Genomic DNA, 20540 nt, shown 5'->3' on the forward strand with positions numbered 1-20540 from the left:
AGGTATTGATGCCTTCACTTTTGCCCAGATTAACAGCTGCTATCTGGACACTGAGGTGTATTTACTGCTTTCCCAAAGGAATTTCTAGAAAGGGAAACAGATGACTGTTTCACACAGAGCACTGTAAAATATTTTTAAAATTATGGAATAAGTAATAATTTTTTCTGTGCATAGATTACATTAAAAGCCTATGCAACATTTTTCAAAAATAATACAAGAATCCCTGTTGAAAGCTACTGTGTAAATACTATTCTTTTGCATTAAACTATGCACAAACTGGAAAAATTTATTATGAAATGTGAATTTAACCACTTTGCGAACACCAAATATTCACAATGTTAAGTTCCAGGACACTTACATCTTAGCAAGTACAGGGAAATCACAGATTTACTTTCAAAGATAATGGCATAGAGAGAGATAGAAGGAGTTTGTGTAAAAATTTATTCTGCTGATATTTCTTTGACTTTCAACTAGAAGATTCTATGCAGCTTCTCATACATTATAAGAAGGTGTCAGTTAATAAAACAGAAAGAAAAGCTTTAAGAAGCATATTTTATTATTGTGAACACTGCAGGAAAACACTGCAATCCGATAACCTGGAAGGAACAACTTCCTAACAACGCACTGCCATATCCACGTGCCCCATCCCTGGCAGTGTTCAAGGCCAGGCTGGACGGGGACCTGAGCAATCTGATCGAGTGGGTGGCATCTCTGCCCATGCTGGGGGGTTGAAATGAGGTGATCTTTAGGGTCCCTTCCAACCCAAGCCAGTCTGTGATTCTGTGACAATGGCTAACATATGCTCCAGTGCCTTGGTATTTCCGAGTTCTGGGATCTACAGACATCGACTGACCAACTGCATACAAATATCTCAGTGCAGGAGCTAAACTGACCAGTAAGGACTTGGACAGTAGCAACAACAGTGTATCAGTGAAATGATAATTTGATTTTTTTGCTCTCCACCTTTAATGTATATGCAAACTTGTGGAACTTGCTTTCAGAAATCAGGTATCTCACACTAACAAATTATGCACCGATGACCTTTGGAGATGCTAAAGGTACAGTCACAATCATGCATTTTAAAAAAACTCTTCTTTTCACGATAATGGATGAATGTACAAAATTAAATGAGGCTTGCAATATAATCAGCGTGGTTGGCTGCGTTAATACATTCCATTTCAATTTAAAATCACCACAAGCCAAGAGTGACGAATTTAATTTGATCAGTTGTTCATGAAAAACACTGAAAAGAGATGTAAGCACACCTATCAACAGCTGGTAACATGGCCTGCTTCCAAAGTCAATTAATCAGTTTTTACAGAACCAGAAACTCCTGAAATATTCAAAATCAGTTAAAGCCACATACTGTTAGGAGAGTGGAAAGGAATTCTCTTAGTAAGAGCATCTTACACATCAAGTTATTGCTTAAACCCACAAAAGCCAGAATATTCAAATAGAAAGGCCAAATCTCTAATAAAAATGTGCAGTCAGGTGGTTGACTAACAGCAATAACCCTCTATAACTCCACTTCAAAGGTTTGACTGCTCTTTATGATATTTTTCAACTGTAGTTCATATTCAACTGGGTTTTATGAGTTCTTGCTAATATTAAATATGCATATTTGGCTGCAATAGAATAAGTACACAGATTACTAGTAACTTTGTATAAAGCCTGTCATACCCAAAGAATACACACTTTCAAAAGCAGAACAAGCTCCCATGTAATTAAAAATACAAAAATTCATTACTTCCCACTCAAAAACTACTGAGAACAATGTTGTCTTATCTATCACATACGTCATGCTTGCCATGCTCTAACTTTGTGAATTTTGGTCCTGGAGGCCCCACAGATCTCGCTGGCTGAGAAAATTTTTCTGGAAGCTACTGAAACCAGTTCTGATTAATGAGACTGAAACTAACTTACAAATGAAACAACACCAAACCAGACTGCATCCATTCAATCATTAATTAGCATCTGCATGAGAGGAAATTTTTGAAAGAGTTTCAAATCCAGCAGAATTATCCAAAACACAGCTTTGATTGTAAGAGGAGACGGCCGGTAGACAAGCCTTTTCTGGAGAATGATGATCTTGTGTTTCAGCACATCAGTGCCATTGGAAGACTTGGAATTCAACTGCCATTTACTTACTCAAATCATTACCATCACCAGTTTGAGGAAATGACTTTCCCATAACATCAGGCATAAGGACAACATACACAAAAGTAAAACAAGACACCTGAAAAGAAATTGCTCTGTCAAAAACAGTCACCGAAACAGCAGAGATGACAACAGACTAAAGCATCTGCTGCTGGCACAGAAAATCAGCTATAAACAAAAGAGAAATGCCATTTGTGATCTAGTTTTGGATGAAGCATGTGACCAAAATTAAACACTGTCTTTTTCCTTTGCTTATGACAAAACCCCACAACCTTGGTAAAAGAACAACCCCCACAAGAGACATTTAATCCAAAAAGGCTTTAAATATAAACAGAAAAATATATATTTAATAAACAATTGCCCAGCTTATTAATGACCTTTTGTTCAAGTATTTGATAACAGGTAGCTTTTTCCCAGTTTAAGCTGTAGACTGTAAGCTACATATCAACTCTGTAGCAGCACAATTTTTTTGATCATGAGCTTTTGTTACATTCTCAAAGGTATGAGGTGTAACTCACCATCATTTTTCACATTCATCTACCTTCCACACATTTTACAGTTTATGAGGCAAAGCAGATCCCCAAAACACCAGAAAAAAAAAAGTAAGATGAAAGTGTATCTTCTTTCTATCTGGAAGGAAACCTGTTGTACTGAAACAAACCTCATTTAATGAAATGCTTCTCACCCTTAAGTAAATGCTTATCTGACTGTGAGGAGCAAACAAATGTATAATTCTTAGCGATATATGTAATTCCAGAAAAAAATTCCACAGATCATGGCTGCTTAGATACATTTCTGGGATGGGTGCCCAACACAGGATTTTTTCTGACTGTGTGCAGAGGAATCTTTCATCATCCTCTAGAAAAACATAATTAAATTATGCAGTAGTTGCTTGCAGTGGACCCATATCTACAGATACATCTGGAGGTAGGCAGCATCTATCTGTGTATGAAAATGGAAGAAACTGCCAACAGAGTGTTTCTCCTGAACACACACATGTGATTTACAGAAATTAAGAAGAAAAGTTTATTTCCTTTCCTTCTTAAACTTGAAATTGTCTCTTTTTTTCCCTGTCAGACTAGTCCTGCTGAGCATTATAGAGTCAAACTTCCTCAGAAAACAGCTCACCGTATGACTAATTGGTGCTAGTCACCTGCTGTCCAGCAGCATGACCTTCTGGGACCAGGAACATCCAACTCCCTGATGGTTACAAATGTTGGTTTACAGACTAACCTGACAGGGCAAGGGATGGACAAGAACCACCCCAGCACACACTGAATGAGGAACATCTTTCCTCTGTTACACAACAGAGACTGTGTGACCAGAGCTGAAATACTATCTCTTATCATGGTGGTGCACACCAAGTGCAGGGGAAGACTTCCAGCTATGGTCATGTAAACAGGTATGAGATAAACCAGGGAAAATTAAACCATTTCTGGAAAACTTAACTTACTGGTCCCTAATTTAATTAGACTTTATCAAAGATGAAGGAATCCAAGAAATAATTAGTCATTCACATGGAAAGTTACCAAATAACTCAAGTTCTACTGCTGGTGAAACTTATACCCTCTTCAGGAAAGCAAGCTGGGCTGACTTCTGAAAAGTAATCTTTTCACAAAGTAAGGGAAACAAACTACTCCCCACCACCTTTACCTTGCAATGCTGGAGAAAAAGCAGTTGAGAAAATGAAGAATCACCACAGTTCAGCACTTGGGAACATCACCCCTATTCTAACCTACTGTACAGTAACTTTAAGAAATACATTATTCTGTTTTAACATACTCGCCAATGTAAAAAAAAAAAGAACACCAAAAATTTAAACATTTTTAAACCATTTTTCCTGTTTCTCCCTGTGCGCTCCTCCCAAATCCTCCCAATTCTTCACAAGACACTGAAGTGGGTAAAATACATATCTGCAATTATTCTGATACAGTCACCAAAGTTCTTTCTTTTCAAAGACCCCCCCACCCACATGATCTAGTAGAGTCTGTATCCTCTATCCTGCCCTTCAAGAGCACATGAGAAGAGCCATTCTGGACCAGTGAGATCACAGGCTCAGCTGCCACTAATACATCCAGGACACAGCCATATCCTCTGTCCCATTAATGCAACTAGCTCCACTATCAGGATGCCCATATGTTTATTTTCTTTCTCCCTTCCCCACTCCCCGGAGGGAAGCATGTCTGCTCATCATCTCCTATTTGTGAATTCAGCAAACCTGAACAGGGAATACACAAGATTTGCATTCAGCAGAACAATGGATGTGAAACAAGGAAGCAGGTTACTTGGGCACCACAACATTAAGTACTTTCTGACAAAGACTGCATTAGCAGATGACAGGAGACTGAATGCACAGGAAACAAAATGCTTTGTAGATTTTCCTGTCCATGATGTTGCAGTTGATCTGGAAGAGAATGTGCAGAGTCCCTCAGGCAGAGATAGCCTTTGATCTCAGTGTACTAACTTGATACACTTACAAATCTGTGAGTGCCTTTTGTCTTCTGCCCTCCCTAAAGAGGGTCTACAAGTAAAATAATGGATTATCTGAGGCTGCTCTGCCATAAGAAAATATATTTTAAAGGCCCTTCTAAAGTCAACTTTGTAAATGTATATTTTCCTTTTTCATGCTTGACATTCAAGCAGAAGAAAGAAAGATTATGTTCTATGATCTGTGGAATATTAAACTCCTCCCCATGATAACTTTGTCTGGAGTTATCAAAATCCCTGTATTTACTGAATATGAATAAGCAGAGGTTGATGGAGTTGGCTTTTAACTGCTAGAATCTTTTGTGGGTAAAAAATAGCTATTAATAGATAACAACTGTTCACCTTGAAGATTGCAAATTAATTTTCAAATGACCCAATACAAAAAGTTTTGTCTCTAGATTTGTCCCTTCAAAAAACAGTACCAGTGTAGAACTATAACCTCTGCCTCTCTACAAATAATCACAAAACATCAGCCTGCTCCTGTGACAGAAGCCAGAACTCCATTCTGAAAATGATTTTTAACTGGCTGGTTTGCAGACCTCAAGACAGGCTTTTCTACACAAGTGATGGAAGTTACAGAGTTTCGCCTCCTTGTGATGAGATGCCTTCCCCAGAGTCTATACAATTAGCTATGCCCACTTTAAAAGTAGGTTGTTCTGGGATGTAGAAATCCTTTATTTCAGAATACACTTTTCTCACTTGGCTTTAGTCAACAGAAGTTGTAAATGGAGAAGGATAAAGAGAACTACTTTCATGTTACTTGTTATTATTTGGTGAAAAATCTCAAGGTGACTGGAGTGCTCTACACATCAATTTCCTACACTTGGCATCTAACATGGTGACATTTCCTGGGTACAATTTTTCCAGTAATACTGCCATGAAGATCTGAAGTAGTCACCACCCTGGACCTCCTTTATAACCAGCAAAACAAGGAAGCATTTCTCATGTGTGATCCACACCAGCCTAGTACAGATGAGATTAGCTGAATTATGTCCTAGAACTGCCTAATTCTCCCCAAAATACAAAGGACCACAGCCTGAAAAATTCACGTACAAATGATTGAACTTTTAGACCTTACAGCCAGTGGTGATGAAGTGCACTTCTTTGCAGAGAATAATTCTCCACCAGTGATATTTGGTGTGGAATGCCTGCTTTGCTTTACTTAGACAGAAGGAGAACAGCAAAGCCCCATCTCACACAGTATTTACAGACTCAACTACCTACATAACAAGGTAAGGAGTGTGTGCACAATAAGCTGAACATGAACCAGCAACAGGCACTTGCAGGAAGAAGGCAACAGTACCCTGGGCTGCATCAGCCAGAGCATCATTAGCAGGTGCAGGGACGCGACCCTTCTCCTTTGCTCAGCCCTGAAGAGAAACATCTGGAGTGCTGGGTCCAGTATCTTTTATTAAAAACAATCAGCCTATTAGCTGAAAGATAAGGGTGGCTTCTTAACATGAAAGGCCCCTCATTGGGGTAGTTTATATTATAATTATAATTGGGATACATTGCTCTATAGAGCTTTGTTTTCTAATGGAATGTCTCTTTGAGCTTCAGGTATTCCTTGGGCTTCTCTTGGCTAGGCACACTTGAGGACACAAAGTACCCATGTTGTTGGAAAATTTTAAATGTAAAAATTTATGTGTAAGTTCAACAGTACTTTTTTTCCTGAGTGCTGTTTGTCATTCCCACTTTGAAAAGAACTCAATTTTTAAAATCAAAGTATATATACCAACTTGAATAATGCTAAGAACATGGTTTATCATAATAATGGCCATTAAAAATGCGCTATTCAACAGAAATACTGGCCTACTCCAGACATTTCAAAAACATCAGCTTGCAAGTTTTGAAGAAACTTCCCAAGAAGGATGTACTCCATCTGTAAAAGTGCTGATTTCTGCAAAGAGAGATTTCCTCCCAAATCATATTTTATGTTTAGAGGGACAGTAAAAAACCTCTTCTTTGACACATACTTTTCCAGAGTCCTCACTGTAGACATCCAGAACAAGATGATAAAAAATTATATTTTCAAGCCAATATATAGTCTATTCCAGTTTCTACCCAATATCAAGTCTAGAATTCTTTTAGAGGCGACTAATGCCAGTTTAAGGCTGTGCCCACGATTGTGCAACAGTTTCCAGTAACACACACATAGAGATCTTATTTAACAATTCCCTAATTGAGAAAAACATCTCACAAGGAAATCCAGTTTACGGAGCTCCCTCCTACTGGAAACGTAGAACCTAATTTTAAGCACTCTGGATTCAAACAACCCATAAAAATAAAGGCTACATTTTGCAATGAACTATTTGACTGTCCAAGTGTACTGTAAATTAGTTTAATTTATTGTTGCCTCCACAAAATCCTTCAACATTTCTGTTCCTCAGAGCTCTCACCCACATTTTCCATATTGAGAATTTTGGGATTGTTTTTTGTCAAATTCACTTCAGACATCTATTATGTTATGTCTTTATTCTTATTTTGTACTAATGCTCTTTCCTCACGTTGTTCAAAACAAGCATTACTCATTTCCCGTACAAATACAACCTCTTTAACAAAAATTTCCACATGTGGTAACCTAATAAAATGTTACCTTAGTATTAATATTTTGTTGGGCCTTTAATTACAATACCAACACAGTGCCATGGATTTGGAAAGGACAACTGGAAGTTCTTTACCTGTTTCTTAAGAATCAAAGACCAAATGAATAACCCACAGCTCTTTCCTTCCCCATGAAAGAGCTGACTTTTTGTAGCTATGCTACAAAAAATCCTCAAGAACTCAAATCCCCTCAAAGTGAAACATAATTTTTGAAGCATAATGGTGAACCACCAATATTATTTCTAGAGTCAGGATAGAGGCACATGGACAAGTAACTGCAAGGCATCCTAAAGCATGAATGTGTAATGTAAGGCTTTACCACACAGTAAAGGGATAAGGATTACCATATACTGGGGTAATCTGTGGTTATATCTTATCCTTTCCTTTATCCTCATGAAACTTCTGCAAAGTCTGAATGTACTCTCACCTTCCTTTCACATCTATTTTTTTTGTAAAGGATGCTGACCCAAGAGCAGCCAAGGGCTTTCATAGCAGTAAAGCACCAGCACCCCAATGTCTGGAAGGACATGGATCTAAAACATGCAGCAGGTGACAATGGATACTGATGGTAGCAGGAAACTGAAAGCTATTTCCAAAGGATCTCTGAACTGCCCTTACTTTATTAAGTAAAAAAAGTGTGAAGATGAGGGCTCCTAAAAGCCCAGAATGGCTATCACTTTCTCAAGAATCTATTTAAATGATCATATTTCCCCTCTAAAAAGCTATTAATAGACCTGGAAAAAGGAAAACCAGAATGCACTAAAGGGAACTTCCAGGAAAGATGAAGAGAGACTATTTTACAAGACCATGTAGTGACAGGACAAGGGGAAATAGGTTCAAACTCAGAGGGCAAATTTAAATTAGATATTAGGAAGAAATTCTTTACTGTGAGGTTGTTGAGGCACTGGCACAGGTTTCCCAGAGAAGTTGTGGATGCCCCATCCCTGGCCTGAGTGACCAGCCTGGTCTAGTGGAAGGTTCCCTGCCCATGGCAGTGAAGCTGGAGTTAGGTGATCTTCAAGGTCCTTCCAACCCAAACCATTCTATGATTCTATGCTGGAAGAGCTGAGGACCTGCATGAGTGGGAGAGTGGTTTTTACCAGGGCAGCAGAGAAGTGTTGAGAGCAGCAGCCAGACACATCAGAGCTGCCCCAAAACCCACAGACACCACAGGCAAAAGTGGGTCCTGGAGGCTCAGGCTGAAACGAAGCATATTTGTTTCCTTTACAGGTCAGTGCAGCATTAGTAGTCACTTGCAGGACAGAGAACACATGTATGTATGAAAAATTGCTAGTGTTAAATGCTTTAACAGAACAAAAATTAGACTTTTTGGTATTTGGTAGATAATACTGACATATTCATATGTTAATAGACTAAATACTGAAATAAAATGTATGTTTTGTCTAAATAAGAGCTCCTGACTGAATAATTATCTTGTTCAAAATTCGCCAAAACAACACAACAGAACCAAAAGGAAGCAAAGTCCTCAGATAGTATTCAACAGCCCAAGAAGACACAGACAATTCATTGTAATTTCTGAATTTTACTGCAGCTCCTGTTTCTTTGGAAAAACTGAAAAGTATTTTAAAGTTGTGTCCAGGTCAGCTTTATGGCTGCTTCCATCGCTGTGGTACCTGAAATAGGGCTTAAACTGGGAAACAGCTAATAAATCTTTGGAGAACAGAAATGGAAAAAACAGAAATAGTGTTTTTAAACTTGCATACAGACTTTCAGAAACTAAACCTTCAAATTAGAACCTCTTCTCCTTTCTCTTTTTTGTTAGATTGTGTCATGAGAAGGGCAACAAAGCTGGTGAAGGATCTGTGCATGACTCCTTACCAGGAGCATCTGAGAGAGCTGGGGGTGTTAAGCCTGGAGAAAAGGAGGCTCATTGCTCTCTACAACTCCCTGAAAGGAGCATGTAGCCAGGTGAGGGTTGGCCTCTCCTCTCAGGTAAGCAGCGACAGGACGAGGGGAAATGGCCTCAAGTTGCACCAGGGGAGGTTCAGGTTGAATGTTAGGAAAAATTTCTTCACTTAAAGAGTGGTTAAACACTGGAATGGGATGTCCAAGGATATGGTGGAGTCACCTTTCTCAATAGTGTTCAAAAAATACACGGCACTTGTTTCCAAACAAGAAGCTACAATTTAGATCTCTTAAGTAATATTCAAAATAACTGAATTATGTCACAAGTTATCATGCCATTGCATTAATGATAATCAATTTCAAACCCATTAATTCCTGTACAATACAAAACTTAAAGTATGAAATATTCCACATCATGTTCCTAGTTACTATAGTTTACCATTGCTCTTCAAAATCATGGCAGTTAATGCTCTAAGTATGTTAACTATAATGGTTTTGGTCATTCACCACTATTAAGTATGTTTTAAACTACAGGCTCAGCTCTATTAAAAAAAATAAAAATGTCCCTTTAATGCTTTCTTGCCCTCCACCACGGCTGGGTAACAGAATCTCAAATTGAAATATTAATCTGACAAATGTGCTATTGTTAATTTATGGAACATATATTGTCACATAAGAAATATAAAACAATACCATAACTAGCTAAATATTTTAATTCCAAGTCTGTAAAATTCTATTAATGTCAAATATTATTTGTTTTTATAACATAAATAAACTAGCTTAGGCTGTCACTCACTTCTTTTTATTCATTTTTTGTTTTGTCTTACTGCATGCATCTCTCACAAAGTGAAAAATGTCTATTTAAAGATAAGTGGAAATACTACAGTACGTAACGTTTTCATGTCAAAACAATTACATTATTATATTCTGAGTTAAATAATATAAGATAGGAAAACATTTTGATATGCATTTAACAGTTGTAATCCTTGCAAGATCAAATCAACTTCTTCCAAACCTATTTCTGCCAGATAACAACAAAGAGCTCCCTAACCTGACCAGCTGTCCCTTGTACCCATCTTAATCCCCTCCCAGAAGAGGGATGAGCCAGGGCAGAACATCCTTCTGTAAATTTTTTTTTTAAAGGTTGAACCATGTTTTGGCCTGTCACAGATGACCAGATGACTAATCTGCTCTCAAAAGCCAATCACATTAGACTGAAACACGAAATTCGGTAGTTGGATTGTTAGAATAAGATCAACCTCAAAGTAACTACCAAGGTCACCGAATGAGTGTGGCTTGGCTTAGAGAGGGACTTGAAAACTGCAAGCAGAAGCTCTGCCCACGAGACAAAGAGGTATTTCTTTCCTGGAATATGTACTCCAAACACTGTCTTGTGCATTCCTTACTTTCAAGGCAGCAACACCCATGGCTTCAAGTGCCCTGTTCCTCCAGAAATACATCTATTGGGATAGGCTGATACCACCACAATTTTCTGATGTAGAGATGGCAAAAATGTAATACACCTTTATGGAAGGCAGCATTTTTTTATTTAAATAAACCAAATTTAAGTTGCATTTAGACAATTATTTGTCTTGTGCTGCATTTTTATACATGTATCATGCAGCATTTTTGTGTCCTCTATGGAATAAAACAAAAATTTTCCATTATGCTATTCTCTACATGGCTTACTAGTCCCTAATAAAGAGAAGAGATTATCTCCATCCATTTTGTAGAGAAGAGAGCATAACTATATTTTCATAATGTATTTGATAGAAATCCTTTGTTTGTTGAGTATACAGAAAGATATTTCAAAAGAAATGTCTCCTGTGCAGTTATTATATTTCAGTGAGTATAATAATTAACATAATTTTATTTGCAGCAATGATTTAAATCTTGGAGATTAAATAAGGCTCCTGTTTTCACAAATAATGAATCCATGTGCTTCTTTTAATGGTCAGTATAATTTAAGTGGGTTTGGAGACAATTTCTCTTTAGGACTCACATACTTAGGAGATATGAGTTGAGATTATTACATTTAACATCAAGAAGATGACATATTCATATCAACTGCAAACCCAGGCCAAGTTTGGGAGCTAAGAATAGCTCTTGGCAAGTATACAATAAAACAGTTGCCTTATGTAACAAGCACAGAAAAATTACACTCTGATACATGTGCAACACAGTATTAAGTCTTGAGGTGTTCCAAAGAAATTTCAGTATTTTGGTACCCTCCTTTCTTCATGTTTCTTTTTCACCATTTCCCTTCTGACATAGATTACAATTTTCTTCTTTTTCATTAGTATCACAACTAATGATCACTTTTTAAAAATTATCCATTTCATACTAATTCTGCTTTCTGTTACTGAAAGTATATTTCTTCTTGGTGATTTTAATACTGTGACATAATAAATAAATGCTTGCTGTCATAATGCATGTGAAAGCTTTGTATCTTTGATGCCATTTTGATGGCAGTGTTACAGAATGAAAAAAGACCACCAAACCTAACACTTTACACTACTCTTTTCATTCAAACTACTAAAGGTAGCATACAATATATTTAACATATAGAAGAAAAAAAGTTACTATCTTCTTTTAATACAACACTAGGACAAATGAACTATTGATTGTCCTGAACATTAATTCTACTCTTTTATAACATGCAGCAAACTACTTTTGGTTTCAAACTACCTGATTAGACAAATTTATAATCAAGAGTGTGCAATAGTGTGTAGCAAAACAACATAGAGACATAAATTCATACCAATACAGGAAAACAATTTTTTCAAAAGTAGTTTTATGCAATAAAAGAAATCTATGGACCATGAGAAATCAGCTGCATTCCCTTTATCTTTTGTGAAGTCAAGCTTTCACTCAACCTATACATGGCCATAAACAGACTTTCTCAAATATCTTTACAGCTGACACCAAGCACCTGACCCAGACACCCTCAACCAGAACACAAACTATGTCACAAAGGGCTCAGTCAAACCACACAACTTTCTGGATGTTCGGCTATAGAGTCTTTCATTTTAAAGACATGAGGTATCAATGGCAAAAATTAAGAGGTTCTAAATTTGCAGGCAACACCGTTGAGTTCTCCAACCTCCTCTCAAGGCAAGTCACAATTACAGAAGCCCTTCCACAACCCTGTCCAACCGTACTGCCCGTGAAGAAGGGGGGAAAAAGCGTGCTGGTGTGAAGTACAACACTGCACACCATCTTCAGTAGGTCACTGGTCTTTTAAATAATCTCTAGTGAACAAATAAGATTTCAGAAAGTTTTTAGTAGATAATTACACTTCCTGATTTTGTAATTAGTGGAACTACATGTAATTACATAATAATTATGACGGTAATTACGTAATTAAGATGTATAATTATGTAGTAAAAAACATTATGGAAATAAAAGCCATCAACTGTATAAGCACAATACATTTTTAAAAATAAATTCTGTATCATCTGTTTAAAGCTACCATTTTCCTCAAAATATCAAAGTGATTATAAGCCATCACTGGCAAGTTCTAAAATACATTTCTTATGAGACTTAAAAATCATACAGATAATTGTATCTTTTTAAAAATCTCTTTAAGCTTTAGCTTTACATTATCTTTCTGATGTCTAGGCAGACATATACTGAATGCACTTTACAGAGTTAAACTGTTTACATTTTTATTTCCAATTTCTACTAAAATAATTTTTTTAGAAGTAGCATTGATGTCAGAATTCTGGTATCTAAAACACAGGAATTTATAACTTTTTTTAGTACCATCAGATCCATAAAACTTTTGGGTCTTTGAAAAGAAAAAACATGCTTGTCTTGCACTTTTCTCTATAGGAAAGAGCAAATTGCTGTGAGAAGCTGTAGTCACTAAAATCCCATCGTTTCTGACTTGCAGTGAAGAGCAGCAGAACTGACCCCCATAAAAAAACAAACCCCAAACTTTACCAAGGAGATGAAACCAGAAAGACAAAGGTCTCCATAATAAAAAAGCCAGTGTTTCAGACAGAAAAGAAACAGTGAAGAAAAAACTGTTTCAGAAATATTTTCTGTTTAGTGAAACTCTCAAGAGAACTGATAAAGGAGAAGGCAGATGACACCGGAGAGATGATGCCATTGTATGGGTTAGAGATAACGAGTTGACCTGCACATATTCACACTTCAGCAGGAAAAAACATCCTGAAGTACTCATTCAGAAAAGAGAAGCTATTTCTGTTTGCTTTTTTCCACCAACAAAAAAATCCCTCCATGGTCAAATAACCATTCCAATTTATGAGGAGTCAGAAATTAGCTAAGCCACTACTTCATCCCATCTGTAACATCAATACAATGTGCAAGGAAAAAAAGTCTTCATGAATCAAAACCCTTCCCTTAGTGGTCTGAACCACAGTAAATGCACTCCTCTCATGCCACAGATTTTCCACGTTGTAGATGTGTTTTAACTGTTTTAACTCGTTATTTCTATTTATTTCCTTGACAAGTAGAGAAAGTAACTCCAAGAGAGGTGCACCAACCCATTATATTTTGTGATCAGAGAAAGGGTTATAGAAATGTGCAGTGTTAATGGTGTTTATTTAGATTGTGTAGGTTTAACAAAAAGACAGCATGAACAGAAAGAGAATGGAGAAAACATTACACTTAAGATCTTAGAAGTGTCCAATAACAATAAAAAAAGGCATGATCAATTAGGGGAAGACAACCTAGGATTTAAATATAATCTAACTACCCATATATTACATCAAAAGGCTCCAAAACCCTATTGCAAATAATGTTCAGTATGTTCTGCTTAAAAAAAAAAAAAAAAGTTAGATTTAAAAATACTCAAGAAATACTGACTCAAATTTAAAAAAAAAATTCACAAGTCTTTCTCTTCCGAACAACACATTAAGGAAAAATGAACAAGTGCTTTTGAAGAAAGACTCAGATAAAATTATTGAAAATTATTATTTTACAGTCTCTTCAAAACAACATGATTGGAAGACAAAGTACTTGACAGCAAATGTGCAGAGAAGCTTTTGTTTGCTTGGATGTGGAGATCACTACAGTGAACTAAAGTCTTAGTGATGGTGCCTGGAGATATGATGCCATCAGAAATGTTTTTTTAATTGAACTGTTCCTTCTGAAAAGGGACAGACCAGGTTTCAGCTGCTGTTATCTTACTAATAAATGCACACACACAGATACAGGTATTCAATCTCTCCTTATTGTCCACTGGAGTGTACAGCAGAAAACTGTATCGCCTCTCTTAACTACTGCAACAAGTACTTCGCTGTAGTCTTCTGTCTGTATATTGATAAAAATATGAAAAATTGTTCTGATTTACAAAAGGTCTTCTATTAAAAATAACACTTCAATTTGCTACTTGACACACCAAATTAAGAACATACTGAGGATAAACCCTCATCACTGAACTGACAGGATCCACACAAATATTCAGAGCTGATTTTTTTTTTACATCTAGGTCTAACAGCCCAGAAGAGTTTCTTTTTTCCCAAAACAATTTTTCAGTTTATTCATCCATAAAGTAAAATAGGGATTTTCGATGTTTGCATGGAAGGGAGGAGTGAGGTGCACACAAAAAGCTGTAATAAAAGCATGAAAACATCCTTTGAATATGCATTTGGTTTTACAAAACCGCAGCCTGTAAAGTATATGATCAAAACAATTACATTCTATTTCCACAATGTGGCATATACTTCAAAGATGTAGGTCTCCCTGCCCCACAGGAATATTTAACTGCTTTTCCCAAAGTTATCTTCCTCCCATCCTCATCTTCTTCTTTTATCCATTAATAGGATATGCTGAGACTTTTCGGAATCAAACCTCTCCATGGGTTGTTGAATATATTCTGGGAAAGAATCCACCACAGCAGCTTTGCAATTTCTGTCTCTGAAATACTTAAATGTCTTGCAAATAACATTTGTGGCCTTCCCTCTCAGAGAAATGGGACAGTCAAAGGGCAGTAGCTTCCAGTCCCTTTCTACAGTATGGAACAGAAAAAAAAAATTGATGACCAGAACCCTATTTCTCCAAACAGATCACAGCACCATAAACAGCCTCAGTGATACCAGTGCATTGTGAGTAAGTAGAGATTGCAGCATCCTTATATTCTATTTGATGTCAGATGATGTCAGGGGAAACTAAACTGGAGACATCTGTGCAAGGCACAGTAGCTGTAGTGACTTTATGGGGGCTCCGTTTCTCTTCACTTTCAGAGGTTTTCATTTTACTGTAGTAGAAGCAAAATGAAAATAGTAATATCTTTGAATATCTAACAATACCAATGTTTGAATGGCATAATGAGATAAAGATTACTCCACTCTATTTTGATCTCCTGATGACATAGCCATAAAAATACATTGGTTTTCATTCTGAAGTTAAGGCACACAGAGTGAGCATACTCATGTATTTGAGCTTCAAATGAGCAAAATCACTGATAGTTGGCCTATCCCTTTCCATCTATATGAAGGGAGGATACTACTTACTTTGCTACTCCTGCTGCTTTTTACTGCTCTGCTTGCTCACCTAAGCAGCAGTGTCTGATTAAACCCAGTCCAGCTTCAAAAGATTAAAGTCCAGCTTCAAAAAACTGTCAGAAAGCACCAAAAACATGCTGAGTATGTGGCTACCCACAATAGAGCATTTTTTCCCTTTTCAGATTAAAAAAATAATTGAGAACAAACAGGCTTTCTAGTATTACTGGTATCTTAAATTATGGGTTTGGACATAACAATATTAAAAATTAAACTTCTTTTTAAGCTAATAGTAATTATGCAACAGTTCCTAATTTAGAAACACAGCCCAGAATTTTCAGAATTTCACTTTTTGTAGTATGACAACTAAGAACATTGCAATGTTAACCTGTTAAATTATATCATCATAACAGACCTTAAACTTCCAGATGAAAGGAAACATTTGTTTGGAGGATAAATCCTAGTATTAATAATAGGACAAAAGACCCATAACTAAATCATCCAAATATTCCTGGGTGGTATAACTGACAGCTAACCTTACCAGCCACTGAAACAAGAAAACATCACATAGACCAGTCAGCTTATTCTTTATTCTTACAGGAAAAAGATGGAACAATAACTATCTAATGATTTCAGTAGATCCCAAATAAAACACGAGTGAACAATATTGTAATCACCACACTGGCATAAATAAGCAGAAGTGTCTGTGAAATTAACCCTTTTGCTGTATTTCTCTTTGGTAGGCCTGACCTACTGAAGGTCTATAAAAAATGAAAAAAACCCCCAAGAAAACAAACAAAAACAAACACCAATATACAGAGAAGTGGAAAACTCTCCTGCTGTTCCTCCACAAATCATAAGCTGAAAGAGACTTAGAATACAGCACTGCATGTTTTAAATACATAAAGCTCTCTAAGAGAACAGTATTTCACCCATCGTGCACAGAATAAGCTTCAGAAAGCAAAATTCACCTCAGATATCAAGACCAGCTCCCTACAGTAAGTACAGTGAGAACACCAAACACTACAAAACACTTTGTACAACTTGTCAAGCTGCAGAACCTACATTGCCAGAGGATTTTTAAATTTAGCCCATCTGTAAAAAGTAGGCTGTGGTATTGATCCTCTAGAAGGGAAAGGAAGCAGCTTGGATATCTTTTTGAACTCCCACTGATTTCACAATTATTATTTTAGATTCCATTTCAATAAATAGTATGGGCCTTCAGTATAAATAGCTGAACAAACAAAACCTGCTCTGTAATTAAAATTCTGTATTTTGAAGAGGCGAGAACAGAAAATGCAACTGAACTAGTAGTGAAATCACAAGGTTCTGAATGAGACAAGACATGAATTCTTTCAAACTACCCTGGAAAACAGATTTATATCTTCAATCTCTAGCCATCAAAAATTTTTTGTTTTTATAGAAGAACATTCCAAGATAAGTAACAACTAAAGCTGCTAATAGGAATAAACAGAATTGACAAAAAAAAACAACTGGTGTTTAAAAATTCAGGAAAAATGGCAATAAGAGGTAGAAACAAGAAAAGTCCACACAATTTGGGCTTCAAGTAACAACAACCCAAAACAAAGCAAAAGATCTCCCCAAACCAAAATCAAAACGACAGTCAAGCAGTGGTTTAGTCACATAAAAAGAGGAGACTGAAAATATCAGACATACAAATCTACATTTAAATTTTGCCACCATTTTTGATAAAGGCACTGATCATAGATCAAAACCAAAATGGCTTGTGAATGATGGCACAGAAACAAAATCTTTTTAGTTACAAGGGAAAATAAACACTAGCTTAATGTTACAAAGGGGAGTTCACTAGATTTCCATTTCAGACCTACAACAAAAATGGTACAGGAAAATCATTTAATCCTACACAGTTTAACATGAAATGTATCATATCAGTAAAACATGTTACTAGAAGACAGAGGACACTGGTATCTTTAAAATAAATTTGTGGCACAAATAGCCACGGATAATTATTGTCAAATTCTGCACATACTGTAAAAAGATATCTTCCTCCCAAAAGAGATCTGACAAATGGGACAGAATTATACATAGGTTTACCATACCCACATAGCCAATTGCTTTGAATCAATTGCCAATGGAAAATTAAGAGATTTAATTTATCTGGCCTTCACTCCTGCTGCAACACCAAGACTGAAATCACTGACTCGCTGAAGAAGATAATACAATAATTTTCAAACAGCTACGAAAAAGAGAAAAATACACCACGCTGAAAGGTTAACTGTCCAAGAGATAAAAGTCCTACTAGAATTCTTACAATTCCTTAAGAATTACTCTGAAAACTAATTTTATTGAACTTAGCGGTCAGGGTCCAAGAAATATTTTCCCATTAAAGCAGAAGGTGGTAAATTATGTGAATTCAGAAGCCACCATACTATTTTTCAGAGAGAATTTATTAACCTTGAAGTCTAATATTACAAATGTGATTAAGCAGTCTAAAATTAATGAAACCAGGAAAATTAAGTAAAACAAGTGGCATGAACCTGAGATATGAATAAACCCATGATTCTGAAATGACAGGAGGAAAAGAAACCCCCTCAAACCTCAGGATTTTTATCATTACTTCACTACAGGTTAATGATATGAACAGCTATGTACAGGATGTTTGTGGCTCAAGAAAGAACCAGAAGATGTAACTCTAGCAAATTCTAGACACAGTGTACAAGACATTGTAGAGATATTATCTAAAATACCATGTAATTTCTAGTTTTTCATACTCAGAAGATTAATTTAACCTAGAAAAGACTGCATAGAAAGGTGCTAAGAGGAAGAATCATACAGCAGAGACCAATTCTTCTTAAAGAAAGCTCAGAATGTCTCTGCCTTAGCTGTAAAACGAAACAGAGATGTCATCACTGTTTCCAAAAGCATAGCATCAGGGAAGTAAAACAAGTAAATATTTAGTGAATGGCCATAAAATAGCCACAAATAAGTTAGAACATGAAAATTATAATGAATTTTTAGTCATCACAGATCGATAGGCTGAAACACACTTTGGAACTGCAGCAAAAGGAGAACCACAAGTCACAGTTTCCAAATGAAGTTCCAGAAACTTGCAGTCCTGAAAAATGCAGCGGAATGATGTAGCAAGAGATTGGATGTGATCACCCATGAAGCGTTTTCTACTCTTATGCCCTTATACTAGGTGAGAGATCTATACACAGTTTGACTGCAGCCAGTAGCATCCTCTCCCTAACTCTCCATACATCTCTCCAGAGATGTACGAGACTGACATGCCTATTCACTGTCACTTCTTTGGATGTACAAAGCCACTGTGAATTGCAAGCATCAGAGTGAGTTCACTGACTTAGAGTGATCAGAAGAGAACCTCTGCAAGAAGAAACATAAGTACTACAGGCCCAAAGCAGCCTGTTTGCTTAACTTTTGAGCAGTTTTTAGCTAAGAGGTTACACTGTTATCATTTCCATATGTGGCTTATCAAAATAACATTTAGAAAGACTGAGTTTTATATATCACCACCCAGTAACTTAACTGCAGATGCAGGGCAGGGGTGGGGGTGATTTTGACAGCAGAGCAGCCATCAGACAGTCCCAACAGCAGCATCTTTTCCTCACAGGCACATCCAGATCCACAGAGGACACAACCAAGTACTCTCTGTGGACAACATGCTTCAGTGGTGGGACCCAAACACGTCTTTTTTCAGAATTCCAATATTTCTGCTCTCAGAAATATTCTTCTGTCAGCTTGAGAATCACTTAGCTGCACAAAACCCATTGATCAGTTGCAGCTTAGAAATGTTTTAGTTCAGAAATGTTATGGCAATTGGGAGAAGACAAAAAAATTTTCCTAAGATCAAGTTAATCTGTATTTTATTTAAGAGAGGTTTGTAGACAATTAACATTACTCCTTTTCTTCTGCCCTCATTTTTCACCCTGATAAGAAGTGTCTTTCTTCAATACTAGCAGTTGAATGTAAATTTTAATTATGTACATATTTTTATTAATCTATTTACTGAAGCTAACGTGTACGTCAAGCAAAAAGATTTCTCTAAGGGTCTAACATGTAAGAAAAGCACATTTTCCAAAACACAGTCACTTCAAAACAAGAAAGGGGGCGTTTAATACATTCTTAAAATGGTGAACTCTGACTGAACACATTCCCCTTTACAGGGGATTCTTAAATTCATACTTCTATTTTCTGTTTTAGATTACAGCCTCATAGAGCCTTCAGATTTGAAGAGTACAGTAGGTCTAGTGTCTAGCACGATGCAAATTGCTACTAAAGCATAGTTAATTAATTCAAAATTTAAACATACCTTTATCTTCTTCAGAAACCACTTTATCCATCGCATAGTCCACATCAAAAATGTATCGGTAGAAGCAGAGCTGAGTGTACAGGGCCTTATCAGAATACTGTAATGTAAAAAGATAGCAATTAAAAACTCAAAAGTGTGTTTCTTGCACCCATTTCTAAGTCCACTATTAAAAAGTGATTATTTTTATTTGGTTTTCTTCCAAAAGTTTATACATTCTATTCATATCAGCTTTCGGAATTATAATTAGTATTATGCCACAAAGTGCCCTTACTACACCTCTACATTTTATTTTTCCAATTTCTACAATTCCTTCTCCTTGCAATTTACATCAAGCACTTATATGAATCAACTAAACTTATAAGTTCTTAAAGAAACTTAAAATGCATTTATCCATTCTTATAGATAAATGTATCACAACGATGCCTTAGAGAGAAAATGGAAGTCATAAGAATGATGAGACAAAGAAACAATTTTGATGCTTTAGTATACTGTACATTACAATGAATTAAGAAAAAAAATAATGTCTATTTTTTAATGAATACAGGTGTTTGTCTGTATTCCCCTCCTCCCACCCCACTGTGGTTTGGGAGTGTGTCATCCAAATAAGAACAAGTGCATATACACCTTTACAGCTACATCATCAC

At 36.4% G+C, this 20540-nt stretch overlaps 1 protein-coding gene across 2 annotated transcripts in view; it reads right to left on the reverse strand.

Annotated features, from left to right (window-relative positions):
- Positions 1 to 20540, reverse strand: part of POLA1 (DNA polymerase alpha 1, catalytic subunit) — a 186038-nt gene that overhangs the window by 21758 nt on the left and 143740 nt on the right. For both annotated transcript variants that reach the window (XM_033512207.1, XM_015637371.1), the window contains exon 36: positions 19897 to 19993. In XM_033512207.1, the coding sequence (XP_033368098.1) occupies positions 19897 to 19993 (97 nt within the window). The remainder of the gene's footprint in view (positions 1 to 19896; positions 19994 to 20540) is intronic.

Source organism: Parus major, chromosome 1, assembly GCF_001522545.3.
Source record: "Parus major isolate Abel chromosome 1, Parus_major1.1, whole genome shotgun sequence".
Lineage (NCBI taxonomy): Eukaryota > Metazoa > Chordata > Aves > Passeriformes > Paridae > Parus > Parus major.